The 13579-nt window shown below is 38.3% G+C and overlaps 1 protein-coding gene across 7 annotated transcripts in view; it reads right to left on the bottom strand.

Annotated features, from left to right (window-relative positions):
- The window catches only part of cep128 (centrosomal protein 128), a 60905-nt gene that overhangs the window by 10238 nt on the left and 37088 nt on the right, over positions 1–13579 (bottom strand). For 6 of the 7 annotated variants that reach the window (XM_015058539.1, XM_015058536.1, XM_015058532.1 and 3 more), the window contains 4 exons: positions 8562–8624; positions 6555–6747; positions 3849–3898; positions 2826–2849 (listed from right to left, as the gene is read on the bottom strand). In XM_015058539.1, coding sequence (XP_014914025.1) covers positions 2826–2849; positions 3849–3898; positions 6555–6747; positions 8562–8624 — 330 coding nt within the window. The remainder of the gene's footprint in view (positions 1–2825; positions 2850–3848; positions 3899–6554; positions 6748–8561; positions 8625–13579) is intronic. The other variant, XM_015058533.1, reaches the window with a different exon arrangement.

Raw genomic sequence — 13579 nt, 5'->3', positions numbered from 1 at the left:
CTGCCACGACAAATTTAAGAGCTGGGATGAACATATAAGGCCAACTTAGACTATTTTTTAAAAATGAGTTTAAGACATTTTAAAGCCTTACTTTTATATGCACAATCGTAAGACTTTTTGGGACGTTTTAAGGATGTGCGGACACCTTGACAGCACGATGACAAACTGTATACTACCTGGTCGATTCAAAATGCAATCAAGGATTTTTGTCTCAACTCACTCATCGCAACCCTATCTTTACATCAGCAGAGATCTGGCTATGCTGCTATATTCACACCTCTTCAGTTAGCTTCAGAAATCGCCCTGTTCCTACTTAGGGTTGGTGTGATTAAGCAGCAAAAGGAAGCTGGCTGTAAGGAGGCATCACCGACTGTCACGCTGAATGGCACACTGACATATTAGTAAGATTTGCTGGGTGATTCTAGCAGCTGGGCTGAGTGGAGAACAGGTCGATGTGTCCCCGCTGCCGGCAGAAAATGCGGGAGTTGATGGAGGTCCGAGACTTCTCCTATTCCGTCTTGTAGCAGTGAACTGAAGGCTGAAGCTGACAAGCTTGGTGTATAATTGTGACAGATGGGTTGCCATGTGTTAGGCAGGTTCCTACACTTATTTATTAATTTATTTTTAGGGCTGTTAAAGGTGCTCGGGTCAATGCAACCTTTGATCAGCGCAAACGAATTCCTATCTGACATTTAATTGCTGATTAAGGATGTCGGCGGTGATCATTAATAGTGCAGATGGTAGAATTGATACCATATTGTCAGCAAGGCTCACTTCTGGGCACCATCAGCAAGACTTGTAATGATTAATGGAGCCTCTGAGCCTCGACTAAAACAATCATTTCTTACCCTGGGTTAGTCTTCATGGGCAGTCAAATAAATAAATCTTTAGGGTTACTACGTAGTTTTCAAAATATGGAATTTCCTTCCAGCATTTTCAATATCAGTATAGAAAAAATAGAGAAAATATGAAAATCTAACTTTCTAAAATAAATGGACTAAGTTTCAGATTGATTATACTGTCCAGCTGAATGCAGCTACACCTGCTGGGATTCATTTTGAAGTCATTTTCTATGGATCATAAGTTAACAGGCTGATTTTGGTGCAAAAATGAGCTGTTCTTCTGTTGCATCCAGTTCTGAAGAGTATTGCATTCTCTTCATTGCATTGGTTTATAAGGGATATTTTAAGCTAGATTCATATGTCTATCATTTCTGTAAATATATGAAATAAATATATTGATCCGTTATAAATTTAAGCTTTGAAATCTCAAGAAAATGAGATAATGGAACTGTTATCGTACAGATAAGAATATTATCTCGACATAATTAGAGGAATAAATAATTAGAGGACTTATACTGACTTATACTTTTTGAAATACTTTTGTCAAGATGACGAAAGTATTTCAAACTTTTGTCATCTTGAAATAATAAGAATAACGGAACTGGCATAAAATGGCAAAGAAAAGGAAAAATAAAGTTAGTGAGACTTAATTTTTTTTTCCCCCAATAGGTTATTTTGGGATAGCGAGATAATGAGACATATTTGTACTTTGAGAGCATGGAAATTGTCATATTTTTATCAAAATAAATCATTTTGCTAACATACCTTCTTGTAGAGGCTGCCATGTTTTTATTTGTTATGAAGTTTAAGTAATTTTATTTTATTTAACTTTGACTTTAGGATTTTATCCCCACAAAGATTCCAAAAGTCTTTTGTAAAAAAAAAAGTCCTGGTTGTTTATAGCTCAGTTAAAAAAATAATAATTTTGGGGTGTTGCTTCTGTACAGTAACCAGTGTTAAGAATATAAGGGATAACATTTCTTAAATAATTAAAAATTTATGGAAAAAAAAATTAAAATCTTTTTCTATTAATATTAAACCACCTGCCTTGATGTTTTGCTATGTAGAAATGAGGTAAGAAAACCTTTTCTAACAATACGCTAAGATAATGAAAAAAGCTTCAAATATGATCTCCACAGAATAAGAAAATAAAGGTTATTGTGACCAAATCAGACAACAAAACTTACTGTGTCAAAAAAAAAAAGCTTGAGATTCCATTATCTTACAAATAATGAGAAACTAAAACTGGAACAGGAACAAAGAAGTTTAAGATAACATTATCCCAAATCACAAAAATCACAAAAAAGGGAAAGCTTTAGTTTGATCTAAAACAACTGAAATGTTTCTAAAATGAAACAAGGTTGCGGTATTTTTATCACCAAATAATGAAATTTAAAACTGTCAAAGGTAAAAGAGCTTATGGCATTGTTATCTCAACTTAGTGAGCACTAAAAATCAAAAATACCAGAACACTGAAAGAGCTCTAAGCTAAGTGATATATGAGTTTATAATGAAAAAGCTTGAGGTGTTATTTTGAGGTGAGGTGTTTTGGTGGCTTCCTCAACAGAGCAAGACTGAATCTCTTTATTTCAACATAGTGAGATAATAAAACAGTCATTATCTCATAATGTGAGCAATTGAAAATAAATTTCTGTGCACAACATCTGGATGTTTTGATTCAGAAACACATGCTTATTCATAAAGATTTATGGCTTCTATAGGTGGCTGTGATTCTACATATACACCAACTCACGCTGGACATTTGTGTCAAAATCAGTCTAAAATATCAACAAATATTAGAAAACTGTAGCACGGGAAAGTCTTAAAATTTGACCTTTAAGACTTTCCCACATAAACTTTCAGGTGAACCAGTTTATGTGGCTAAATCAAATCATGCTGGTATAATTTTAACTTCAATATGACATTTAAATAAAACCTCAATTGAACTTCCACAGTAACATTCTTCAAGAAATTAAATCTTACCATCTCCAGATCCAACACACGATCCTAAAACAGAAATAAAACGCAATCGATTAGGATTAAGGATGAACTGAAACCTGAACGTGAACAAGTGAAGTTCAAACACGGGATGCTGCCATGTGTGCAAAACTAAGTCCAGGTAAGAGCTCAGCACCAGCAAGAAAAAAAAAAAAAGGGAAACTCAGCAGATGTATGTAGGAGGAAAAAAAAACCTTGAAAGAAGAGAGGAATAGGGTGTTCTAACATAACAAGGGAAGTAAACGCAGTGGCTGGGGAGAGTTCTTCTTATCACGCTCACAAAGACAAAATGCTCCATCCTCTCCTGCAGCTCCTGACTGATGTTCCCTCGCTAACGATGCATAAGTGATGCTCTGGCTCTTATCTGCCACTCAAACGCACACCTGCTTCTCCCTGCAGCAGGCATCCCTCTCACCCCCTTTTTCTGCAATGTGTTGATGCTTTCCAGCAAGGGTCCTCTTTTTTCCTCCTCCCCTCCCCCCACCCATCTTTCGTTTTAACTCATCTGTGTCCCTCGTGCTTTCCGTTTTCTGCCTCTTCACATGTAAATCATCCTCGCAGACGCGCTTCAGTGTGTTTATGTGCGTACGCGCATCTGCTTTGCATTTTAATGGGGTGTAAAAGCGCCAGCGAGGCTCCGGCGGGGGCCGGTCCACTCTGGCTTAGGTGAGTGGGTGGCCTGCCAAAAGGAGAAAAAAAAAACCGACAAGGCCTTTAGTGACTTTTAAACTCCAAGGCCTCGTGTCTGCAGTAATTAGCTATTTGCTCAAGCAAGCCCTGGAGGAGTCTGCCAGGCGCACAGCTGTGCAGCAGAGTGGGGTATGGGTGTGGGGGGGGCAGCATCAGAGAAATGTGATTCGGCTGGAAAAACAGCTGACGTGCAGAAAAAGACAAAGGGAAAAATGTGTTGTCTCTTTCTGAAGTGGAAAGAGGGGAAAGACGAAAACAAATAAAAACTAAATCTACAAACAGATCCAGCACAGATTAATGAAAATACATGAATCTGACCTGAAAGCTTCTCATTTCTTCCTCTTTCGCGCGACTCCTCTCCAGCAGCTCTGAAAACGAGGAGACTGCGTGAGATAAGATGCTGCGGCTGATAAGCAGAGCTCTCAGATCCACGCTCACTTTGAAAATGCTCCCTGAAATCCAAGCTAGCTTTATTAATCCAGAGTGCGCTCTGTTCGTTTGCTGGTTTTGTTTTCTCCAACATCCAGTTCTTGCTGTGCGACTTGTGAAGTTACAGCCGATACAAAAACTGCAAACAGTTCAATTTTATTCTGACATCTTTAGAACGGAGCTTTCACAGATTTCTTGAAAATGACTGGACGTGGCTCAAGTACTCTGCATATGTTCCCATGGTGAACGTAGAATGTAGTGGCGTAATTTCATAGGGCTAATTTAACTTAAAATATATATTTGCTTATATTTATAAATACAGATGAATATAAAAATAATAGTAAGATGTCTTCCTGTTTTTACTCATGGTAATGTTTTTATTTTTAGAAGTGAGCACATCCTCTGGGAACTGTCTGACAGATTGTGTAAGACTGACTGCATCCCTGTGTCAACATGATGTGCCGTGTAAAGATATGCCTGTTTACAGAAACAGTGTGCAATGTCAAGACTCTTAAAAAAAAAAATCTAATATTGGTCGACCTCCAAGTTTAAATATGAGCGGTTTGGCAGCTCATTGTGTGAATGTGCATATTGATGTGTGTGTATACTTGTTTGAAGCCTATCTAGATCCTTCTTTGGTATATTTACTAACCTTCTGAAGACCGATGGACCTTATGAGGACCAAAGTTTGGGCCTAATAAACCGAACCCCATTTTTCTGGGTCAAGGGTTAGGTTTAGAGGTATGATGTGAATCAAGTGTAGGTTAAACTTAGAAATATACTGTTAGTGTTAGACATAAATGCACTTATTAAAATGAATGGAAATCAATACAAAGTTCTAAGTGTGTAATCAGAAACATTTTTTTCAGACAAATCATACAACAAAAGTCATACCTATAAAGTAATTTATGAAGAATATCAATGATAATGAGTTAGCGTGTCACGAATCATACAGCAACAGTCTTCAGTCAAAGGCTTCTTCAGGTTTGTTGTAAGACTGACTGCTACCGGAGATTCTTCCTGCCTACAGCAATATTATATCATTTATGTGACAGCTTACATCAGTTTATATATCTCAAGAATATATAAAATCCTGAAGATGAATGCATTCTTCCTGAAATAGATCTGACCACAACCAAATTTACAGAAACAGGGTGGAAAAAAAGACTAAAGTCAAAAAGACTATTTCTTCCTGTGGAACAACTTTCTGGAGCCTAGTCCGAGTCTGTTTTAATCAGACCTGGAACCAGCTGGAGGATGATAGTCATAGTTGCCTAGTGCAATCTTTGCTGACTCAAGCTCAGTCCCATTTCACCTGAAAGCCATGCTGGGTTCTTTAAAACCAGAACCGCTCTTATCTCAGAGTGGCAGAGTGGCTTTCAAGTGAAGAGGCCAATGAGGAGGAACTGTACAAAATAGACAGATTGCTGCTAGAAGCTAATAAAAGTACTGTTTCTCTGTGGAGAAGGGGGGCAATATCGGGCCAAAGAAAAAAACAAATGTAAGAATGTGTGTGTAAGAATGTATTTACTCTCAACAAATGCCTATTGGATTCCATTATTAAATGTGTATGGATTTTTGCCGCAGTTTAATAAATGCTCTGTATGATTATTTTAGTTTTAGAATGATTTGAGGTAAAACTCTGAAATTCTGTGTTTATGAGAAGAATAAAACAAGAATCTGCTACCCTCAGTGTTAATATTGAAATTTAAGACCTGACAAAAAAAAGAAATCCAACAACTGTTTGACCTTAACTATACTTGACAGCAGTATACAAGAGGAGTAATCTCATCTTTAAACCAAGCTTTGCACAGAGGTTGTGTTAAACAGAGCATCTTTCAGACATTTTTTTATTAGAAGCATATGTTCTGTGGTTGTAAACAGCATGTGTTTAATTACCGTCTGTACGACAGGAGGCACCATGCATAGGGTTTCTTTAATTTAGACTATTTATCCAAAGTTTATAATATTGCTACAAAACATCATAAAAAAGTGACACGACTGTTTTCATAATGGCTACCCAACTCTACCTGTCTCACTGTCTTTAAACTCCTTTTCTCTTCTTGATGAAACACATCATAGGAAAAGAAAACAAGAGGGAAAAAGAAAAAAAGAAGGAAAAAAAGAGGACAGGAAGAAAGCTAGAAAGAAAGAGAAAGAAAATAGAGGCCGTAGGCTAAAAAGAACTCCAATACAAAATCATTAGGATGCTTTCTCAAACATTTATAATGGAAAGGATACAGATGCATAAAAACAGTAAGAAAGATGGAACTAAGTTCACATGAGGGCACAGGCAGGCATCTTCGTAAGCTTCCATGAAAACAAAACACAGTGACAAAAAGCGTCCAATTAAAGGGATTACCGCTCATACAGATGGTGTGAGCAGACAGAAAGATGCGAGTCTGACTCAGCCGTGTTAGAGAGATCAGTTGGAGGAGTCTGTGAAGCAAAAATAGCTAGGCAGGAGAAATCCTCACCTATCCTTTATTTTTTTTTTTTTGCCATCACAAGTTCAGCAGATATGGAGGGGCCAAGTGATTTATCATCATCATAAGGGTGTTTTTTTTTTTTTTTTTCCTTTTGGTTAAGGACTACCTTTCTTCTCCGTGCTGAGGGAGAGCAGCAGCTTCTCCTGCTGGTCCAAGCGCTGCTGGAGGGTTTCCTGCTCCGAGCTGCGGCTCTGCCTGAGAGCTTTCAGCTCATCTCTGGTCTGCTGGTGTTGCTTCCTCAGGCGCCGCTCCTTCGCATCGCGCTCTCGCACTTCCTCGCTCAGCCAGCGCAGCTTGGTCTGGTTGGGTTCATTCGTAGTGTGCAAGGAAAATGAGAAATGTGTACATTGAAACTGCCGTTCTAGGTTGGTTTGTGCGTTGGTGATACTGGTGGGGATTTATCATATCGTATTGTATCGTTTATCATTTATCGTGATACTTGTCATGATAAGAATTTGGATTTATTGTTGAGATAAATTCCAGTTAATGACTTTTAAAACCCGCCAAAATCGTCCATATCATCGGGATTCTTAGTTTTACTTTTTTCTCAACTGTTTATTCAATGAACGCATCAATAAATATAAAAAATATGAATAAACTGCGACCAGTTTAGTGACACGAATCACACTTCATTAAATAACTGGGGTCCTATAATGGATAATCCCTAAAATAAGTGTTTTTGCTCTTTTTTTTTAATGTATTATATGAATGGAGGAAGTTAATGCAAGACAACATGCTAGTGATGCCCCACATGCCACTGGCAGCATTTAGGCTAACATTAGCATTTTGGCTAATTTTAGCTTATACACAAATTTTTACATACTGAATAGAGTAAGTCCATATTACTCATCATCCTTGTGACTCTTCACATGCTGTTGAGTACATTGTAGCTTACTTTAGCATTGATGCTAACATTAACATCAGAACACTGGGTTCCAACAGACGGGGCACACTTTGGCATTCCCCGTTTAAATTTCTTCAGAAATTTTCTAGTTAGTTTTTATTGTCACTTTATCATCATAATAGTACCAGAAAATATTGCGATAAAACTTTAAGACCATATCGCCCAACCTTAATCAATTATGCTGACAATTAACCAAATAAAAGAAATTGCCACATTCCGCAAATTGTTCATTTAACCTCTTAAGACGATTTTACACAATAATAAAATCACATTTAACTCAAATGATTCCATTCATTTTTAAATAAGAAAGCAAACATTTATTGCCTAAAATGCAATAACAAAGCATTCCTTTAGTGTACATTTAATTATTTGTAGCAAGGGATGTATCTTTAGCTAAAAAAACAAATAATTCAACTTCAACTATCAAGTGAAAAGCTGGATAGTTTTCTGCTAAAAAAAACAACAAAAAACACTAAAATATCATACCTGATACTTACCTGAGTTTTATACAGTAATCAAACTAGTTGGAAAATTTTTACATAAAGTGCACAGTCGCAACACGTGGGGAACATACACACAGACAGTAGCAGTGGGTTAATTAGACAAATGATCACACCGATTTTATGCAAGATAATTAGCATGAACACTTCACTGGGTTTTTTTTTTCTTCTTCACATCTTTCCTGTGTTTTCAGCCTAATTATAAACCAGTATTTTTAACCGTCCTCTCTCCCGGTTCTGTTTTGGGTGAAACAACGCAGCAGTGTGCTTTAATTTGATACGAGCTTTGTGACAAAGCATTATGTTCATGAAAATAACTATAAGAAGGACCGATGTTGGAGAGAGTTTTGACGTGGGAAATAGATTGTGGAGAAATTATTGTTTTTTGTTTAAGAGGCGGTAACATAAACACTGCAACAGTTGGAAAAGTTAATCTTCAGCTCTTCAGCTGACCAATCAAAACACAACAAACCTTCTTCACTTTTGTGAAGAAAGGTTGTTTTTGTTGTAGCTTAGGAATAAAGGCAATTCTGCTGCCTTTATTTTGTGCCTCATCTTAAAGCAGAAATACACTTGGGAAAGAATCCGGAAGTAGAAAAAGTAAACAGTGAAATTTTACAGATTTTCAGATTCTGTGCAAAACATATCTAAACACAAATGATACAGAAACATCTGCATCATTGCATGAGTTCTAACAAAGCTGGCATACCTTTGTCTCAGCGAGCCAATGATGCGGATCCTTCACTAATCCAGGTCTCTGGGAGATCACCTGCTAAACCAGAATAAAAATAAATGCAAATATGAGCTGGAGTACCATTCGTATTATACCCTGCAGAATCCCGCTGCCCATTCTGAAGTCTGAATATTAGGGAAGTTTCAGCAAGGACCAAGAGATATCTAAAGAGAAACTACCAGTTACAAAACATAAAGAGGAAAAAAACAAAAACAAAAGGTGGGCAGACAAACCAGATAGAGGAGAGATGTCGAACCCTTAACCTCGGTGAGAAGCTCCTGTCAACTTAAATTGCAATGCATGTGTTTAACAGCGTATGACACTACACACACACCCACACTGGTGCATGCACACCTTTGAATAGAGGTTGTGTGTGATAAAAATTAGCTCAGGGACTCTGTTTCAGTCTTCTTGGACAAGCTTGACAGCATCAGCGATGCAAACTGACTGCCAGCTCTTAATGAGTGCTGACTTTCACACACACGCACACACACACAGAAAACAATACACAGATAAGCAAAACTGTGACGCTCGTTGGAGAGCATCCATCCATCAATGCTTAGATGAGACAGCTGTGCGGGTTACCAGCCCACTCAATGTTTCATCACCTCTGTTGCATGAAACAGCAAACACATGTTCACACTGGTACATAAAAGAATAACAGAAAACACATTTTTTCCAAAAGCTTTCCCTGTGTAGAGCAGTGGTGTGTGCAGACATTTTATCTCACTACACTGTTTAAAAAAAAGGAATAAAGGAAAGATTTCAGAGGGACACTTTGTCCAGAGGTAAAAGGACAGGTGCTCTAGCACCACCTAGTGTCTATGTGTGCATGTCATTGTAATAGAGTAATAGAGCAATTCTCTCTACAATAAAACAATAAGTTCATTAAGTTTAGTTGTCTATTTTAATTTGTAGTAGCTCCAAAAGGTGTGGGATGCCTCAGTTGGGAAAGACAAAAATTAAAGGGGAAGTATTATGTATTTTCCAGCCACATAGTGCCATTTTACAGCACAATCAGGTAACTATGCTAAGTTGTTATAAAAATGTTAAAACGAAATTTGTTGAAACATTTTAAAACTTTGGGAAACCCCGATAAGAAATGATAAGTATTTGTGGAATCTGAACCCGGTCACTGAGTGACTGTCCATTGCATGGCAGATATTACTCTTGTCAGAAGCTTGTATGTAAAAGCAATTGCGACCTTTAGTTGAAATTTATCTAAAATCAAAGAAATGCAAATAGTGACCTTAAATGACTAATTTTTATCCACTCAAATTGAAAGCGGCAACAACGGCTAGGATGCTCTTTTCACTTCCAAGGAGGAGAAAGTGCATTTGCAAATGTTTTATTTTCAAAGGTAAAATAATAAAAAATAAAAAGAGTAATACAAGCAAAAGGCTAACTTCACACCTGTAAAAACAGGTACAACTAAAGCTGCAATATGTGAAATGGAAACAGATATTTGAGGATGTCCTTCTCTTTATCACAAAAACAAAACCATAAATCTCTTCACGGTGCAATGGATGAAATAACAACAATACACAACCAGAGAAGCATTGACAAAATATTGGGGGGAGCGGGGGGGAGAAACACACCTTGTTGTAAACACACCTTTGTGACAAGGTGTTTATGCACACTGAACTGGATAAACAGCAGACTTTTCTTGAACCCCCCTCTGTCCTGAGTTGTACCAAACAACAATGCTGTCACACATGTTCAAAGACCCTTCTCCCCCCACCTCGCCTCCGACTGTCATTCGAAACCAGGCAAGATGAATTCCTCAAGGTTCTCTGCTTTGGCGTCTCAAAGCGCGGCACCGCCGTGCAAAGGTCTCCATCTCTGGGAGAGCGCGGCGATACGCCAGAGCATGTGACCGCGTGGGAGGAGGATGAGACGCGTCTCGGCTCCTCTCAACTTTTTCCTCGAACCATCAAAGCCTGTTTGGCTCGGCGGCAGACAAAAAAGGAGGCGAAACTGCTGAAAAATGTAACAAGTAGGCAGGGAGTTGAAAGTGCTGTCTGTGGGCTTGAAGAGGGGAGGGGGAAAATATTGGCACTACTTCTTTCTTTCTTTTTATTTTTTATTTTATTAAAACGGAGCCGCCGTGGAGTAGGAGGTTTTGCCACCTCTAATTCAAATATACGACTGCCTGGTTTATGTCTCTTTCAGAGTGTGAGGAAGTGTGTGGTGTGTTTTTTTTTTTTTTTGGAAGCCATATGTTTGTTTCACCTCCCACTGGGAAAATGGAAAGAGACGGGAACGCTGAGATAGAAGCAGATGGAGAGAAACGCTCAGACTAACAAGGCAGCGTAGATGGCAAAGAAGGAAGTTTTCAAAGAGATCTCCACTTTGGTATTTCTCTTCGCTAATCATCTGACAAAAGAAGACAGTATAAATGAAAGAGAACAGGCGCAAAGAAGGGAGATGCAGGAAAGAAAAGGTGCGTGAAGTTAAATGATGCAGTGCCTTAGAAGAATATTCAAACCTTATATCTTGTCAAGTTGCAATCACAGCCTTTAAGGTATTACAATTGGACTCTTAGGAGTTAGATTGGAGGGAAAGCCTCTGTCTTTTGTCCTATTATGTCAATTTTAAATAAGTCCAGATTTGTGGACACCAAGATAAATAGTTGTCAATGTCGACTTATTCTTACACCGGAGATACCATGTCTGATTTTTTCCTTGTTCAGCTTGTTGTTTTATTTGCTGTTTTTTGCTTTGACACTCCAAATAAAATCTGTCATGGGCTGAAAAATCGTCAAGAATGTACTCTAGAATTTAGATCGGGCCTAGAAAAATTCAACCCGACCTGGCCTGAGCCAGTAGGCACTGTGTCTGAGCCCGGTCTGACCAAGTAAGTTTAACCTTCCTGCAGTAAAGTCCTGAATGAAACTGACTCCGCGTACACGTTTCCGAGTTTTTTTTTTATGTGTGCATGTGGTTTTGGGAAGTGACGGTCTGACGTATCTGCCCACGCTGGATTCCTCATGAGTCGTTCTAAGACCACGGGGTTAATTATAGGCCTAAACCCAAGGTGAACCCGACATATTATTCTTATTATGATTTTAGCGCTTTCGTTTTTAAAACTCCCATTTAAGTGAGCAGAGTAACCTTTCCCGTTTTTAGCTTTTTCTTAACGTCTTCCAGCTCCATCTTGTTGCTTGTTGTAAACCGCAGGGTGAGTCAAGTGCAAATCAACTGGGATGTGGGACTGGTAGGATTCTATCTCCGCTGCTGCTGGAGCGGAGCAGGGTGGAGCAGCATGCGCATGCAGTGCACTACGCTTTTTAGAGTCTGAATGACTTCTCCACTCTGACTTTATTTCCTCAACAGGTTAAACTATCTATTCATCTATTTACTGTATAATAAGTAGATTAACACAACTTTACATCATGGATTCTCGTTTGGATTTCTCGGTGCTGTTTGTATTGTAGGCTTATTAAACACAAACTTAAGCCCGAGCCATCAAGCAAGTAATTCTGGCCCAACTCTTGCATTCGTTGCCTATTCAAGTGTACTTGTAAATTTTGGATTTAAAGGGCCAGACAGAAGGTTGTTCATCTTTTAATAAGTTAAAATACAAGGCAACGGTCTGTCTGACTACAGAACAGATTAGAAACCATTGAAGAAAAGCCTCTAAAAAAAAAAAAACTTGATCTTGAGATTTAACAGTTGACAACAACCAAATACTGATTTTTCCTTCAACTCAGAAAAGTTTTTTTCTTGACACACAAAATAAGCTACAATCAATCACTCATCAGCAATCCTGTACTAAATTCCCACTTCCTTCCTTCACATTCACATTTGGGGCCTTTCCAGTTGTTCAACACATCATCATAGTCAAAATGACCAAGGTGGAGGCTGTGCAGGGAAAAAAATCTACTGCTAATAAACCCTTTTACTAGTAATAATACCCCTCATTAAGTTGATCACTACTAAGTTTGACTTCTTTTCAACATGATGGATGAGCGATGAGACAAGGTGTTGGCTGTCAGACTGCATCACCACTGGACCAGAGCAAGAAATCTATAAGCAGACAAAACAAGCTGCCTTCATCAGCCTTCAGCAGGGTTGGGACACTCGGAGCAAGAATCTAAGAGTGTGTGTGCCATGTAAACATGAAGGGGGACATCGCCAAAGCAATAATGTTAGTTGCTAAATCAATGATAATGTCTTCAATTAGTAAAAACAATAAACTGCAGTCTTATTGCTATATATCAAGGCTGGCACAGGTAGTAATCTGTGATAATCCATTTGAATCAATATTTAATTTTGCTAACAAGGTTTTTTTGTTCCTTTTGTTTATTTTCTTAAAAATTTAAAGTATTATTGCAGGTTTTGTTTGCTGTGTGCTAGCAGAATCCCCAGGCCACAGTCAGCACATTTACTTCAGTGTGTGTGCGTGTGTGTGTGTTGCAACAGCCAGCCGTGTTCATTTATTTGCCAGTGTTAATGTTAAATCAAGTATGGCAGAGAAAGTGTATGATTCATTATTAAAGGAGCACAGATATAAAAATTCCTGAAGGCCAAAAGAGTCTTAAGTATAGCAGTGCTTTAAATTAGGCGATGAAAACAAGCAGGTTTGGATGCTTCGTCAGGTTTAGCCGTGAACCAGAAGTGATGTGTGTGAATTGACATCTAGGGGGAATTGATGGGCTGACAGCGAAGACAGAAAATAAATAATATTGACTTCTCCAGTGCACTTAACACAATTCATCCTGATCTGTTACATCAGAAAGTCCAGAAGACGCAGGTGGGGCCTCAACGATTCCCCAGCTTTCAGTCTCCATAACAACCATTAGACGCTATCTCGATGCTAACAGGTTGTTTGTGAGTGAAAACTGCCCTTTTTGTCCACTAAGGAGACTAAAGCTACGTTCACACAGCAGGTCTTGATGCTTGATGATTTGTTTTTTTGCGTAGTCCTTGATGCTACTAATTTAATGTGACCAACATGCATTCTCGATTAAAATCTTGACTTATCATTACACT

Source organism: Poecilia latipinna, unplaced genomic scaffold (assembly GCF_001443285.1).
Source record: "Poecilia latipinna isolate Pla-1442-1.1 unplaced genomic scaffold, P_latipinna-1.0 Scaffold1548, whole genome shotgun sequence".
NCBI classification, from domain to species: domain Eukaryota; kingdom Metazoa; phylum Chordata; class Actinopteri; order Cyprinodontiformes; family Poeciliidae; genus Poecilia; species Poecilia latipinna.
The sequence above is the reverse complement of the archived record's forward strand: the minus strand, read 5'-3'. Positions and strand labels throughout refer to the sequence as shown.